The following is a 15,796-nucleotide window of genomic DNA, read 5'->3' as shown; positions in this document are numbered from 1 at the left end:
AGAAAAACGGGAATTTTTATCCAAAACCATGGCAAATAGTCATTGTATTTGCTGTAAAAGTGATGCTGATTATCTTTTAGGAAGAGGGAGGTAGGTCGGAAACTGAGTTTTAGATTAAACGTTAATTTTGTGTGTGCACTGATACATAACAGTGTAATATAACACTTTTGAAAATAGTAATACAATTGTATTTTAAGGACGCGCCGGCGCTTAGAATATTATTATAATACAAATATACAATAATGTATGCATTTGTAGTATAATATACTATTATAATATATTAGTTTACTATTATTTATTACCTGACAATGATCATTCGATTAGGTAGGAATGCAGCGGATCAGTGATTAGTGATCACTATTGTCACTATAACTTATATTATATAATTTATATAGATTAGGTTATTATTATTATTGGTTATTAGCATGATTCCTCTAAATTATTATATTACTCGATTCTTAAATAATTCTATTTTAAACCACAACTTTTATTATAGAAGTGATCAAAATATTAAACGCTAGATACATAGGTATTATACTATTATTAAAATTACTATAGCATTTATGTGTGTATAGCGAGATTAAGCGATAATTGTCATAATACCCCTCCGTTTATATTCCCTTCCGGCTATTTAAAGTATATACAATTTATATTCTATCAATTTTTTTACGTACCTTGATGCGAGTACATAAATTGCAGTAATATATACGAATATAGAATATACACATCACTCAATGTAGACACCGCACCGATGAAGTTCAGCTCACAAATACAATAATGCGATAAAATATTATACCCGAATACAGCATAATATGCATACTTGAAATAAATAATTATGTCTATGGTATAATATTATTAAAAATAGCCAATAGATATATTATAAAAACAAAATATTGTGCCTAATAGTTAAGAATGCAATTGAAAAGTATTTCAAATAGACGAATAGGTAAAAACTTGAATGAAATGTAGTATTTTAATTATTCAAATATATTTTCCAATAATAAGTGTAATTATAAATATTATAAACACATCATTCGAAAAATGCTTAAATAATATTTTAAAATACTCGAAAAAATGTTTTTTAACTTTTAAAAATTTGGTGATAGGGGCTCCTAATCCCTGAACACCCCCACCTTAGTTTAAAGTTACGTCCTTAGAAACACAGTTATATTGAAATCCTTCTAGGTTTTTTACGTGTATACAGAACTACAATTCTAAATGTCTGTACAAAATAATTCATAATTTTGAAGGAATTTCATCAACATTAAAAAATTAAACGTTTTTAAAAAAAATTGTGTTGCTATTATTTTTATTTTTTAATTGCTGTAAAAAAAACTTGTGCGGAACTTTGTATTAAATATTAAAGTTTTTTTTACTTATATAAACAAAAGATATTTCATGTATAAGTCAAATAAAAACTATAAATGTTTAAAAATAGCTCAAAAAAAGAAAAATTAATTTTAAACTTTGTCATAATATCTAGAAAATGTTATATAATTTAAAATGTCAAAATTAAAAATTTCAAGTATATGGTTACCTATATTCGTTTTTAAATTATAACAAAACCAATTTTGTTAAAAACTAGTTAAACGTAAGTTTTTGTTTTTACTGGTTATTTTATAAAGGACTGGAAAATGTCTATGTTTAAGTATATGATTCCCAAAAATACAAATTAGTTCCAATTGCCAGATCCGGTTACCATTTGCAAAAACTAAAAAACCTCCTTCAAAGTTAATACCGGAATATTTTTACTACTATAAGTCCTATAGAAAACAAAACATCATAGTTAAGTACCAATTATACATTAATTTATTCGCATAGAATCTAAAATAAGTTTGAAACACTTTTTTCTTAAGGTATTTGAAACGTATTGAGAACACATATTTAAATATTAAACAAATATCTATGTCAATAAAGCATAATTAACTGTAACATTTCTTTGTATAAAATAATTCACTAGCATACTAGTGAATGTCTTAACCATATTATCAAGCGTATATACAATTTACAAGGTCTTCGCGTGTAGGAAAGAATTCCTGTTGACCACAGACACAATAATACAATACCTAACGTCTAACTCGCTAACTTATATAGATGCCTGCGATTATTGTAATTTTCATTACTGCGGGCGACATTGATTTTTTTAACCAACAACAGCGAAAACTATATAGTAATTATTATACATAATAATATTGTATAATAAAGTTTTATTTTTAAAATATTGTAAATACAATTGTATATATACAACTATACCTATATATAGTACCTATAATGGCCAATATATTACATAGACATTTTTCAATTGAAATCAAATCTTCTTTCAGAATTAAAATCACATAACGCTTACTAAACTTAAGTTCTTTTGAGCTAAAATTGACGTTAGTTGTGAGGCCCCTTAAAATATTCTCTTTTTGATATTATTGAAATTGACTACAGCAGGGCTGGATTAAGCGCAAGCTATATAGACTGCAGCCTATATGGGTCCGCGCCTCAATAGGGTCTTCACCATAGAAAAATAAATCTTCATCTTAGTGGCGTATTTTCAATTTTTTCTGGAGGGGGGTTAATAAATCCGACATAATATAGATAGGTACTGATATAAAGAAGTAGTTTTTAATAGATTATAAGAATAAAAATAGTTGTTTTATTGTATTTTAAAGTATAAAATCCAAGCGATTTTTTTTTTACAATTATTGATGTTTATCTAATACGGGTATTTTATAAAGTGGTAAAACATACAATACAAGAAAAGTTTAGTCACGCGCGGTGGCGGGTTTTTGAGCATTTGACCGCGTCTGTTGACTAATTTTAAGTTATATTTTATATAAATATTTTGTTCACGGGAAAAATTGCATCGTCCGCGCGTGCTTACATAAATCGGAGTTTACAAATATGTAATAATATTTAGTACCCCTGGACCCCCCCCCCCGAAAATACGCCACTGGTCCATCTAATAATTAAATAATATTATTATGCTGGAACATTTTTTCACCTAACCAAATTGGTTTGGCGTAATAAAAAATATCGTTATTTTTAAAGACCCGCTTATATTATATATGTTACGGGTAAAGTACAAAAATGGGTAATATTTACATTACTCGGTACCTTATCCATATGAACAGTAAAAATATATACATTATACAGCTAATGAACACCCAGTGATACGCCAGGAGCGTTCTGTGGATAAAATATTAAGTAAAAAAACACCAAATCATATGAAATCCAAAAAAAAATTATTTATTAAGTAAATTAGGTATTATTAAGTTATTATTTTCATTACCTTCATACTAAGCTATCTTATTTCGGATGTAAGTAGCTTTTATAAATGAAAAAATAAAAGTTCATCAAATTTTTTTTTTAAATGTACAGATCATTTAATATTAAAAAAAAGCCTGACAAGAAAATATTACCATCACCTAGGAACAACGAAGAATTTGCAGTGGATAATCGAAGTCTAATTTAGAAACTAATCAGTTGTAATAACCATATTATAGAGCATTTTTTATACATGCGTTTTTAAAAAAAATTAGAAAATTCCAAAAAAAGGTTAAGTTGTGGTAGTTGTACATATACGTGTGCGTGATAAATAAACTTGTGGGTATACAGTATGCAATTTGAATGCAGTCTTTGTGGGTCTACCAGCGTTCACCGTTGATATTCATAATATACATTAGTTCATGGTTGTGGTAGGTATTAGTATTTGAATTTTAAAAATTAAAAAATTTTAAAAAGTTTTAGGCATAAAAAAATTAGCAATTTTTGAAATTAGTTATCTCAACCTAATTTGTGAAAGGCATAGCGCACTTGACCGTCAATCCTTAAACAAATAATTACAATATACGAGTATGTATAGGCATGTAGTATGTAGATAAGTATAGTATATGATAAGTAAACTATTCACATTACAAATAATTTTAATAAATTAAATTATATTTCATAAATAGACATGATAATGTAGTACCACTACCTACCTATAATAATAATAAATTGTTTAATCTATGAAATTAACTTTATATCTTATATAACTATATAAGTAATACAATTTTGCGAAGTACAAATAACACAAATAATGCATGGACGTAACTTGGGAAATTTATATTGGGGGGGGGTCAAACTTAATTTTATATCGATGTACCGTATACTTAAAGGTATACTTGGAAACTTGAAAGCATAACATAATATTATCTAAGCTAAATCTTTATTGTAGCATATAAAATTAAATGATATGATGAAAAAAGCTTAATAAGATGATGGCTTATTTTTATTTAATAAAAACATTATGCATTTCTATATTCTACTAATTACTTTATTTTTTATATAAAATGGAATTTATTTCTAAAGTCCATAAAGTCATAAAACATAACGTTATAATTATAATACATAAAACATAATATATCTAATGTTATAATTTATAGTTATTATATATTTATATATCATAATAAATGTAAATATGTAATACTAAACAATTAATTATGATTAGGTTATGATTAAACTAATAACCATATTAAAAGTTAAACCTAATATTATAAGTTTGCAATTTATGTCTATGACAATTGAAATCTTCTATCTCTTTCTGTTGAATCTGCATCAAACTGATCAATAATAGTATTAAAATTAATTTTAAAAGTTTTTTCAATGTGTAACATAGTTACATATATAGCCATATGATGTGCTCATGTTACTAAGTCTGTCTTGGCCAATGCAGTTTCTTGTAAATGTTTTAAGGCAACGAGGAGATGAAAACGAAGTTCATTCGAAGCAGAACTCATTGAAATAGAAAAAAAAAATTTATCAATAAAGTAAATATTGTCAAATAAGCCATTCGAGTCATTTTTAAATACAAAGTTAAATGCGCTTCAAAATTTTCAGTATTATTAGTTAATGGAGATGGACATATTCACATATTTTCCCAAATAGTTATAATTTTACCTTTAAGTCATCGAAGTTAATACTGTACTAACATATGTATGTACACCTAAATAAATACTTTATCAAAATTAATGTGTGCCCTTTAAAAATCGTCCCCCCTCTGTTATCTTGGTCTAGATCCGCCCCTGTAATAAATATTATATTAATACTAATAAATACATTAGTGACAATTTTATTATCTAAAATCCCATTTTGATAATATTTTCAAAATTAATTTACAAAATACCAAGGGGGAATTGCCTCTATAACTTGTTTGCCCTCTCTTGCCGCCCCGCCAACCCTAATTTACATCTATAAAATAATGTACAGGTCTGTTAAAAAAATATTTCTTATGAACACAGTAATTAGTAGAGCCATAGAAGTTTTCTTAAGAAAATTGTGGAAGATCTCTGTCACTCACTCCTCCCCTCCCTCAAAGAATCACTCACCGAATTGAATACTGGCGATAATAAAGCGAAATAAAACAATTATACATGATTCGTGGATAGTAATTATTTTGATATAGATCTGTGGGTGAATACTGTATATTAAACATTTAAATGTAGGTATATATAATACAATATTTGATGATCATTATTGATAAAATGATAAGTGTCCGGATATTGCAGCAGCGATGATTGTTGAACGGATATACATAAATACGGGCATTATAATGTATGTTAAAATTGTAAATAGGAATCGTTTCGAAAGAGCGATGTGCGAAATGTAGTCATGTGTAATGTATTTTTAGTTTTTATTTTGTTAAGTGCAACGTGCATTTGACTATAAATATACCTATAATATATACTATAATATGATTCAAACAGGTTATATACAACAAGCGGTGTATGTGTTGTGTGTAAGTATACAACTATAGGCATGTAGGTATATCTATACAATAGTGTGTGTTATACCTAGGTACGTATAATATATTATATTCATCATTGAGCTTAGACATATTATGCACACGCCGCCGACGAAACAATGAGTACAATTTCATGCTGAGTGAGTGTTATAAAGATGCGAAGGTCGGATTAATTTAATTGTAAAAATAATTATAAGTACCGGTAGCAAAAAAAAAAAATAACAAAAATAACCGTGCTTAATACAAGACGAAAAAACAATGTTTTTTTTTTCGATCTACGTCTATTGTGTCGACAATTTCTAAGTAATACAATATACATATATATATATATATATATATTGTAAGTATACATAATCTTGGTATATTAATGTATCTGCACTTGCTTGCTCTCTTGATCCACGGGGTTGCCACAGTTTAATAGACTTTCGAAGAGCAGTAGGTGGTGGATATATAATATATATTTAGGTATATTATGACTGCATAGTGTATACTGTATAGCCCATGTGGTATAGGTACCACGGTTAGGTCTACGGTAAAATGTATTGTATACTACACAGTGGTGTAGTCGTAAATATTTTTTTGGGTATACACCTAAATTGAGAAATATGTAATACGTGGGAGGCTCTGCCCATCACACCCACACATATAATAATTAACTTAAATTTATCTATTATTATAAATATATTTAAATACATAATAATATATAATTTCATTATAGCAAATGTATTTATTTATTATTTATAATTTATAAAATGTTCCACTTTACTTTTCTAATGGCTCCACTTTTCTTGAAGGTTATCATCGGTCGATCTGTGTTGCAACAGCCAGCTTCCAACATATTTGGTTGGGTTCCCTATACTACCCTATACTAAGAGGTGGCCCATTTATATTGATAAACATAAGATTTGTTATATTTTTTATTGTCAATTTAGACCTTAAATCTGAACATTAAGCTAAATCCCCGTTCACATTAGTATATTTAATTCCACTATTTCTTCATTCATTGTATTATTATGAATAAAGTTTCTCATTCCTTGTACTAGTACAGATGTATAATAATTGTCCAATTGTTGTATTTCATTTTCCCCATGTTTTATATATACCATATTGCCGTCGTCATAACTCATAATATTAATTTAATTTTAAATATTTGTTTTATAAAATTAAATGTAATAAATGACAAGCATGTACTATCACTTATCAGTAACTATTACCTAGTATTTACTAGCTACTTAATTTATTATGTTTACGTAGTATTCAATGTTTATAGTCTATGATTTTGAAAAAAATCAGAAATGTTCAAATTATGTGTATATTATTAATAAATTGTGGTAATATGGTTATCATCCAAAAGGCTACGACCGTATACCCGCGTATTTGTTTTATTTTCTTTCCTATACGCATTTAAGAATTTTAACGTTTTGGGTAAACGCCATATACCCGCGTATACCCTCTACTACACCACCGATACTACAGCGGAAAATGGAAATGTGAAATTATATACATATTGACTAATAAATAATAATAGATAATGTATTCATTTTTATTTATATATGCCGATGCAGTATAGACAATAATATAAGTTTTTAAATTTAAAGTTAGGTACTGCATTAGTGACCAGGAATTCATTTTCATAGATAAACTATACTAGAACTATAAATTTAACGGTTACCTTTCTTATAATATATTGTCATTTCTCAGAAAATTATTTAAATGTAAAAACAATATATGTATATTTTATATGTACTACATATTAACAAAACATGTGGGTAAGTACATATTGTGTATCTTACATCTATTAAGTATTATTCACCATCTACTCATAAATATGTAATAATAAGTTAATAATCTGTAATATGTAATATACTAATATAGTACCTAATATGTATACATGTTTTCACAGTCAATATTAAACATCATAACATCATTAAACTATAGTTATAGAATGTTATTTTTAATTATATAATTATAACTGCTATATTATACAAGTACTATTCATTTATTTGTACCAATGCGTTATAATGTGCGGAAAATAGGTAAAGCAGAAGATAATTATACATGCATCGTTCAGTCATTCCATACGCATATAATGTAATGACCATCAAATTTGGGCAATGTCAAATACACGCCACACCCTTTAATTTCTTTAGTTTGGCCGACTGACCGGATGTTATAAATAACAAATGATTACGCATGGTATAGTATGTCTACCTAAACAGACTAGCGTGTAATGCAGGTACAAGTACAATGCTCGATTATTTATTTTAGATGTATAGAAGCGATAGGTATGATTAAGCAAATTTACATTTAAATTATAACGATAATAAAAATAATATTGGAATAGTTATATTCAGCAGTATGAGCAGTCTATAAGCTGTAAGCATGTTCATTATTATATATTTATAATCCTTTACGACCATACAAAAAAAAAAACAGTTACATTTTATCGTAAATTCTATTTTGAATTTAATCAATTATATAAATATTGCAAACAATATGACCTATCGTCACGTATTAGTGTAGGCACTGTCGTACTGACAATATCATAATATGTATACTTACATACAGTGATCACTTCTATGTTGTGTAGGTATATCGTATGTCGTATATGTATTGACTATTATCTATTGAGTTGTTAGAAAAACGGTTACTCATTCTATTAAATTAATCATGATATTTGAAGAGTAATTGTTAACAATTATTATTATAGATTCAGAGCAGAATTTAGGGGGGGCTGAGAATTTTCTACTCCCGATATCCTAAAAAAGTTGAAAAATACTCAATATATGCTCTTTTATGTTCATAAATTAAACATTTTTAGAAAATTGAAGATAAAATATTGAAATTTTTTTTATTTATTTATTTATATAGTCTGCGGGACGGATACAGATTATAGATATTATAATATAATATATATAGCTAATCTACGTGTAGATGTATAGTGTCTTCTTAAATCAAATTTATACTATAATACTATGTAATTGTGATTTTTTTAGTAAAATTTATTGACATTAGAATATTTTATATGCATTTATTTATATAAATATATAATTTTTTACTTATACTATTTGTGTATTATATTTTTTTTTTGTAAAAATACCTTAAAGTTATTATACAGAAAAAATGGATTTTCATAAGTATATAATTTTGTTTATTTTGAATACTTTTTTATTTTACTTTTAAGTATTAATCATGAAAAAAATTAACGTTTGATGTATAATCATGTTCTTCAAATTTAACTAATTTATGACTATAGTATTTGTATATTGTATACTAGGTAGTAAGATGATAAACTCTTTATAAAATAGAAATATACATGAAATAAAGTACCTATTAAAGAAAAATATACTCAACTTGCCTTGTAATTTTAGATACGTAATCATTAATTATTTTGTACTAAAAATGGTTTATTATGTTTGATATACTTTTTACCTACTATATTAATTCGTCGCCGGGGTCAATTTGCTCTAATTGGAATTTGGGAATGATTCAAAACCTCAAAGGTTTCCACTAACCACTTATATCTTACTCTATATTTCTATATTATGTTTCCATAGTTGAATACATTACTTGTTATTTTAAATATATTATTATTTTAATTTTCTATCTTCCTTTGTAACTATAGAGACCTAAGACAAGGCATTGCTATCTGTAAAGCTACAATTATCGGTGGTTAGATGGTCTACCTACAATTTCATCATTTGAGTATGATCATAGACGTAACTAGTGCTTTAAGTTAAGGGGGCTACCCAGTAAACATTTTATACGTTTATTATTTACGAACTAACGTATAATACACGTAGATGTTAAGTTGATAAATAGTATAATCACGGTATAACGTATAAATTTAGGTCAAAAGATAACTATTTAACGAATATTCAACGTTTAGTATCCGTTAGTTCATTAGTTGTACGTGTTTAATCAACGTATATTTTACGTAAGTATGAAGTCGTTTTTGTGATATTTTACATGTAACGTTAGTATATATTTAGAGTATGCAGTGGATATTTTCCGTGTAAAGTTCATTTATTTTTGAAGAATAGAATGGATATTTTTCGTATAAATGTAATGTATTGAGGTTGCCAGATTTTGAATTTTTTTTCGGATAAACCGTAAACATATTTTTTTAACAAAAAATGTACGAATAAGCTTATACCTATCGTCAACAGTAAAACCAACCTATTTCAACGTATATTATACCATTCTTATACAAATAATAAATACGTATATACATACACCAAAGTTATTCTTATTATAAACGTATATTATACGCGCTATGTTTAATGGGTATAGAGTTCTATAAATGTTTTATTGTAAAATAAGGTACCCACAGGCCCGGATTAATACAATCGCAGGCCCTAGGCAAAGCCGTAGCTGGAGGAGGGTCCAAGGATCCGAACCTCTCAAGATTTTTTTAAAAATAGAAATATTTTATAGTGATGAATAAAGTTAATTGACTATAAATTGTCAGTATTTATATTTAAAAAAACGTTGAACCCCCCCCCCATTCGAAATTTTTTTCAGTTGCAGCCTTGGCTCTAGGCACAGTACTTTTAATTCCTATGCGCTTATACAGCACTGCGATGTCCAGTATTTAAATGATTATAAAACCTTCTGTTTAGAAGAGGAAGTGTTTAATTTCGATGATAATCCTTTAAAAACAAAAAAAAAATCAAATCTAAACTTTTATATGATAATAATTTTAATAAATCTTAAAAACAATTAATTTTACTCAGTCTACAAATATATAGAAAATTAAATTGTTAAAACCATAAAAAAAAACTTATTTTACGCCAATTCGAATATTTCTTTATCCCACGTATTTAAGTATTAAACAAGATAATTGTAACAAAACAAATAGTAATCACACATTTTATATTTGTAGGCCCCAAAAATGTTCGTAGGCTCTAGGCACAGCGCCTATAATACCTATGCGCTAATACGGCTTTGTCTATGAGAACATAATTGCCTCCACACAGTAATAATAGTTTTGATTTATTTAAATTATCTAGAAAAATGATGAGTAAAATTTAGATTGATTCATAATCAATAATGCATAAAAATTCTTTGTTTTGAATACCTGAATTTCATAAAAATATAAAATGTATACTATACCAAATATAATAATTAATAATATTTAACATCAAAAACCTACACCGTGTCACCGTTTACTTCATTAATTTGACATTTTTATTTTTTGAACATAAATCGTAACTTTTTATTTTCATAAAGAAGAGTATAGGGCTATAAGAAATTATAGGAGGGTTGAAGCCTACCTAAGCCCCCCACCCCTAGTTATGCCTATGAGTATGATTTATATTGAACATTTCATTGAACCCATTGTTGCAGGTGGAGGTGGAGAATTGTAGAAACCACTTGGATTATATATTTATACATAAAAAATAACAAATCAAGAAAATTAGTTATAATATTTTTATTTTCTAGTGAATATAAATTATTTTTTATGGTAACATTTTTTATCTTCCCAAAACATTGTTAATTATATATATTTTTATTTATTTATCATTGGTACAAAATTAAAATATAATAATAAAATAAAAATTTGTTACCAGTATTATACCTGATATTTTTTAGACCACATAAAACTAAATGACAGCTATAATATAGAAATATAAACTCTAATCATTTAAATAATAATTTTATTTATATCATAGTTCTACCATTTTATACTTTTAAGTTTTATTTGAAATTAGGATTACATTTTCAAATATTCATCTAAATATTATAATATATATTATCCAATATCCAACTATCCAAGTAAATTTGCATCTGTGCACCAAAAAAAATGTTTAGAATGTTTAGATTATTAGATTTAGAGGGTTTACTTTTTTGTTTTTTTTTTTAATAAAACTCATATTTAAATAGAATTCACATAGACTCACAATTCACTCATTGTTTATTTTTATTTTTTGTAAAATTTATTGAAAATATTATTTTTGTAAAATATATTTATTTAATTATATATAAATAAATATAATATATAAAATATACATAAATTATATGTTATGATTATTTATAATCAATAATAAAACAAGTTAAAGTAAAAATCAAAAAAGTTTCAATTTTAATAAAAAGTCAAAAATATCTTAAGTAAAAAAAATAAAATGATTATGGTTTTTATTTCCAAAATGGGACGGTTAAATAAAAAATATTAAAACTAAAAATGACAAAAAAATAAAAATAAAATTCCAGTTAATAAATAATTTAATAATTAATAGATCATTTGAATATTATTAGCTACGGAATAATAATCCTATTATCGAATGTGAGAATGAAAAATTTTTAAATTATCCAAAAATAAAGCTTTTAAATAACTACATTATTGAAGACGAAATGAAGAAAAAAAGGAGTGGGCATTATGCTTAATGAATCACTCTATATATTGTATACAATAGACTTTTGATTGTTTTATTATAGATATTTAATATAAACACAATATATCAACTATTATAAGGACTCTTGAGAACAATAAAATTTTTTTTTTTATTTGAATTCATTATTTTGATTATATTATGATCTGACGAAGACGACGGCTGCACCCAACGGCTATGGCTGCACTTCTGGATTGATTAAAATGACAAACGTTAACAATAATACGCATTATATACATACAATATTATATTTAACATTTTAACCATGCCCAACAAGGCAATACAACCCCTCCCCGGGCCCATATTTGTGTCATATCTATGAGTTCGAATGCGTCGATATTAATAATGCTATAACCTGTATATATTTATAACGGGTCTAAAATATGAATAAAAGAAAAAAACCTATGAAGTCGCTGTGCTATTTAGGTTTTGAGTGTACCTCGTCATTGAGTAATAGTCAGTAGGTTACTGTAATGGATGACGTGTTAAAATTTGAATTCAATGTGAATCATTGCCTTCTAAAAACAATTCTGAATAGAGGTGGTTGGTGTATCAGTCTATATTTCTAACGATGTCTTATAATTTATTAATATCGAGTACTTTTAATAATACATGTTATATTATAACATATACTGAACACATTTTTGTCGAGAACATCGTGTATATATAATAATTTATGAGATTATTTTCATACATTATTGTTGCTATTCTATTTTATGTATTGTAATTTATATAATATAGGTACATAATGATGAAAAATAACAAACTTTTACGATTATTCTTTTTTTTTTTAATTAGGTACCTTATTCAACATAATAACTAAAATATTTATGATAATATTTCGTTCAAATATATAATTTTGTCAAATTCGACCTTCAAACGTCTACAAAAAAAAAAAAAATATGGTGACTTTGTATTTTTGATATTTTTTAACTGTTGTAAAAACAACTTACCTTGTACAACATTTTTAATCTTTTTAATTTAGAAAAAAAAACTAAGAAAAGTAGAAAAAATAAAATATTTAAATACTCCTCCCCCTAATTATTGGGCTACTGATTAAAATAAGAAATACATTTTACCTAAAGGTAAATTCGATATTATAGGTACATATTGTTATAATAGTACTTGATGTTAATTGTACAAAACTAGTCCTTTAAATAATATGGTATATTGATTCTTACTTAAAAAAAAACGATTTCACAGGTACAACACTGCGTAAATTGGATAAATTATGGTAATGACTTTTTTTTAAATTAAATACATTAACATTAAGTTATTGTATTATTATTTATTTTTATTGATAACATCAAAGAAATAGATTAAGTAGTACCACCATCAGTGTTGGTGCCAGATATTTTTTATTGGCGGAGGGGGGGAGGGACGATACCGGGCGAACATTTTTTTGGTGAGGCATTTATGTATATCTAGTAGCTACTCGATCACCCATTAATTTCTTTATACCATATTTTCAGTAAAGTATTGCAAGAATTGTTTTTGGTGTATGAGATTTTATAAAGTGTGCCGTTAGTATTAACTCTATTAAGTATATTTATTTCTAAATGTACAAAAGAAGTATATTTAATTTGAATATAACAGTTAAACTTAAAATAGTATAACTTGTGTCTAAAAATTCTTCAAAGTAATTAATACTATTTTATATATTAATAATTTCTTTATTTACTTACATATTTTCATATATTTAACATTAAATTATAGGGGGGGGGCAAATGGGCAATTGAGTGATAAAATCAAATGTTGGTGAGTGAACTTGCCCACTCTGGCCCCCGTGTAGCGCCGCCCCTGAGTACTATAAATTATAAATACTAATTTAATATTTGATTATAATAAAATATAATTACAGTAGAATCCACTTAATTGGGACATATTGGGCGGGACCTATTTGTCCCCATTATCCGACTGTCGCGATTAACTGAATAACTAATAAGCCGATACATTCGTTCGGGACTATACTATCTGTCCCTATAAGCGGTTGTCCCCTTTATGTGGTGTCCCAAATAAGCGGATTCTACTGTATTATAATTATTGTTGTAGTACGTAATATAATATTATTTGATGCCCGTAACATGAAGATAAGCAACCGAACATACAAAGTTGCTTATCACTACTGATCTACGAACTGCAAACACTTATCAGTTATTCTGTAATCACTGTTTTCTGGTTGGTCATCCAAAATATATTCAATTATTCAATTGGTATCACGATTTAAGCCAATATTATCTTAAATCGTGATTGGTCTTGAGGATTTTACACTCGTTGCGTACTTACTACTCACGTGTGCTGTGGAAGTGACAACTGACAAGTTTTTTGGTGTAGTCTTCAATTTTCAATGAATTTACGAATTTAAAATGAATAAAATAGAACATTTGATCGTGGACACTGCAGGTTTCATTGACAAAGCTCCGCTTCAAGATTTCGGCGTGAACATCCATACTATACAAGAGGTGGTGAACGAAGTGACAAATAAACGTCAAAAAACAGATCTATCAGTATTGCCGTACACACTCAACATTAAAACCGTATTTCCTGAACACATTCAGTTTGTTGTGGATTTTTCTAAAAAGACTGGTGATTATCCAAATCTATCTGTTACCGATATTAAAGTAATAGCTTTGGCTTATCAAATACACAAAGAAAATTATGGTATAGACGGTTTGAAAACAGAACCGATTTCTAAATCAGTTATATTTGAAAAGCCTGAGGTTAATGAAAATACTGTAGGATTTTATGATCCAGACCGTTTGAGTGATGATGTGTCTGAATTGGATATCAATGAGGGGTGGATTACAGAAGATAATATAAAAGATATAAATAAAAATAATGGGGATGATCTTGCTGAACAAGAAGCCAAAGTGGGATGCATTACCACTGATTATGCTGTACAAAACGTGCTCAAACAAATAGGCCTCTCTATTATTGCTTTAGATGGTCGTGTGATTAAAGAAGTTCGGACTTACATAAGACGCTGCTATGGATGTTTTACGTTGACATCAAATATGACGAGATTGTTTTGCCCTAAGTGTGGGAACAAATGCTTGAAACGAGTAGCTGTGTATTTGGATGAAAATGGGAAACAGTGCGTGTACATTAATGGTAAAAGACCATTAAGTTTTAAAGGTAAGAAGTACTCATTACCCAAACCACAAGGTGGTAAACATGCAGTCAACCCAAGATTGGTAGAAGATCAACCAATGCCCCATCAACGACCGTCTAGGTTAGCTAAATCTAAAACTAATGCTTTGGACCCAGATTATACAGCTAAATTGTCTCCTTTCGCCACAAAAGATGTTTATTCCAAATCTGCAATGCTTGGTTTCAAAGGTTCGGTGCAAAAACAATGGATGAAAAGAAATCCTAATGAATCCAATAAAAAATGTAAGAAATAAAATATGTATTGTTAATAAAAACACTGAATGATTTCAATTATTTATTTTTTTTTTTAATTCCTATAATTTTATTTTAGGTATTGTTTAGTGCCGATTGTGTGTACCTATTTTGGAATATTATCAAACTTTATTGCTAATTATACTGAAATAGGCAGATGCAATTGGTACTAAACAGTTATTATTTAGTTTACATATTGATTTTATGGTCAATCTTGTAAAAAACTGAT

The 15,796-nt window shown here is 27.0% G+C and overlaps 1 protein-coding gene across 1 annotated transcript; it reads left to right on the top strand.

Annotated features, from left to right (window-relative positions):
- Positions 1 to 14,406: 14,406 nt before the first annotated feature.
- On the top strand, positions 14,407 to 15,606 carry LOC113556910 (RNA-binding protein NOB1). Its single transcript, XM_026962131.1, has one exon. It carries the CDS (start codon positions 14,532 to 14,534, stop codon positions 15,567 to 15,569), a length of 1,038 nt encoding a protein of 345 aa, XP_026817932.1. The 5' UTR covers positions 14,407 to 14,531; the 3' UTR covers positions 15,570 to 15,606.
- The last annotated feature ends 190 nt before the right edge of the window (positions 15,607 to 15,796 follow it).

The sequence above is a fragment of the Rhopalosiphum maidis genome, chromosome 1, assembly GCF_003676215.2.
Source record: "Rhopalosiphum maidis isolate BTI-1 chromosome 1, ASM367621v3, whole genome shotgun sequence".
Taxonomy (NCBI): Eukaryota; Metazoa; Arthropoda; class Insecta; order Hemiptera; family Aphididae; genus Rhopalosiphum; species Rhopalosiphum maidis.
Note: the sequence above shows the minus strand (reverse complement) of the source record. Positions and strands in the feature narration are given on the sequence as shown.

Bases quoted from the DNA above. Each gene is read 5' to 3' on its own strand.
- LOC113556910 (XM_026962131.1), top strand. From the start codon at position 14,532: ATGAATAAAATAGAACATTTGATCGTGGACACTGCAGGTTTCATTGAC.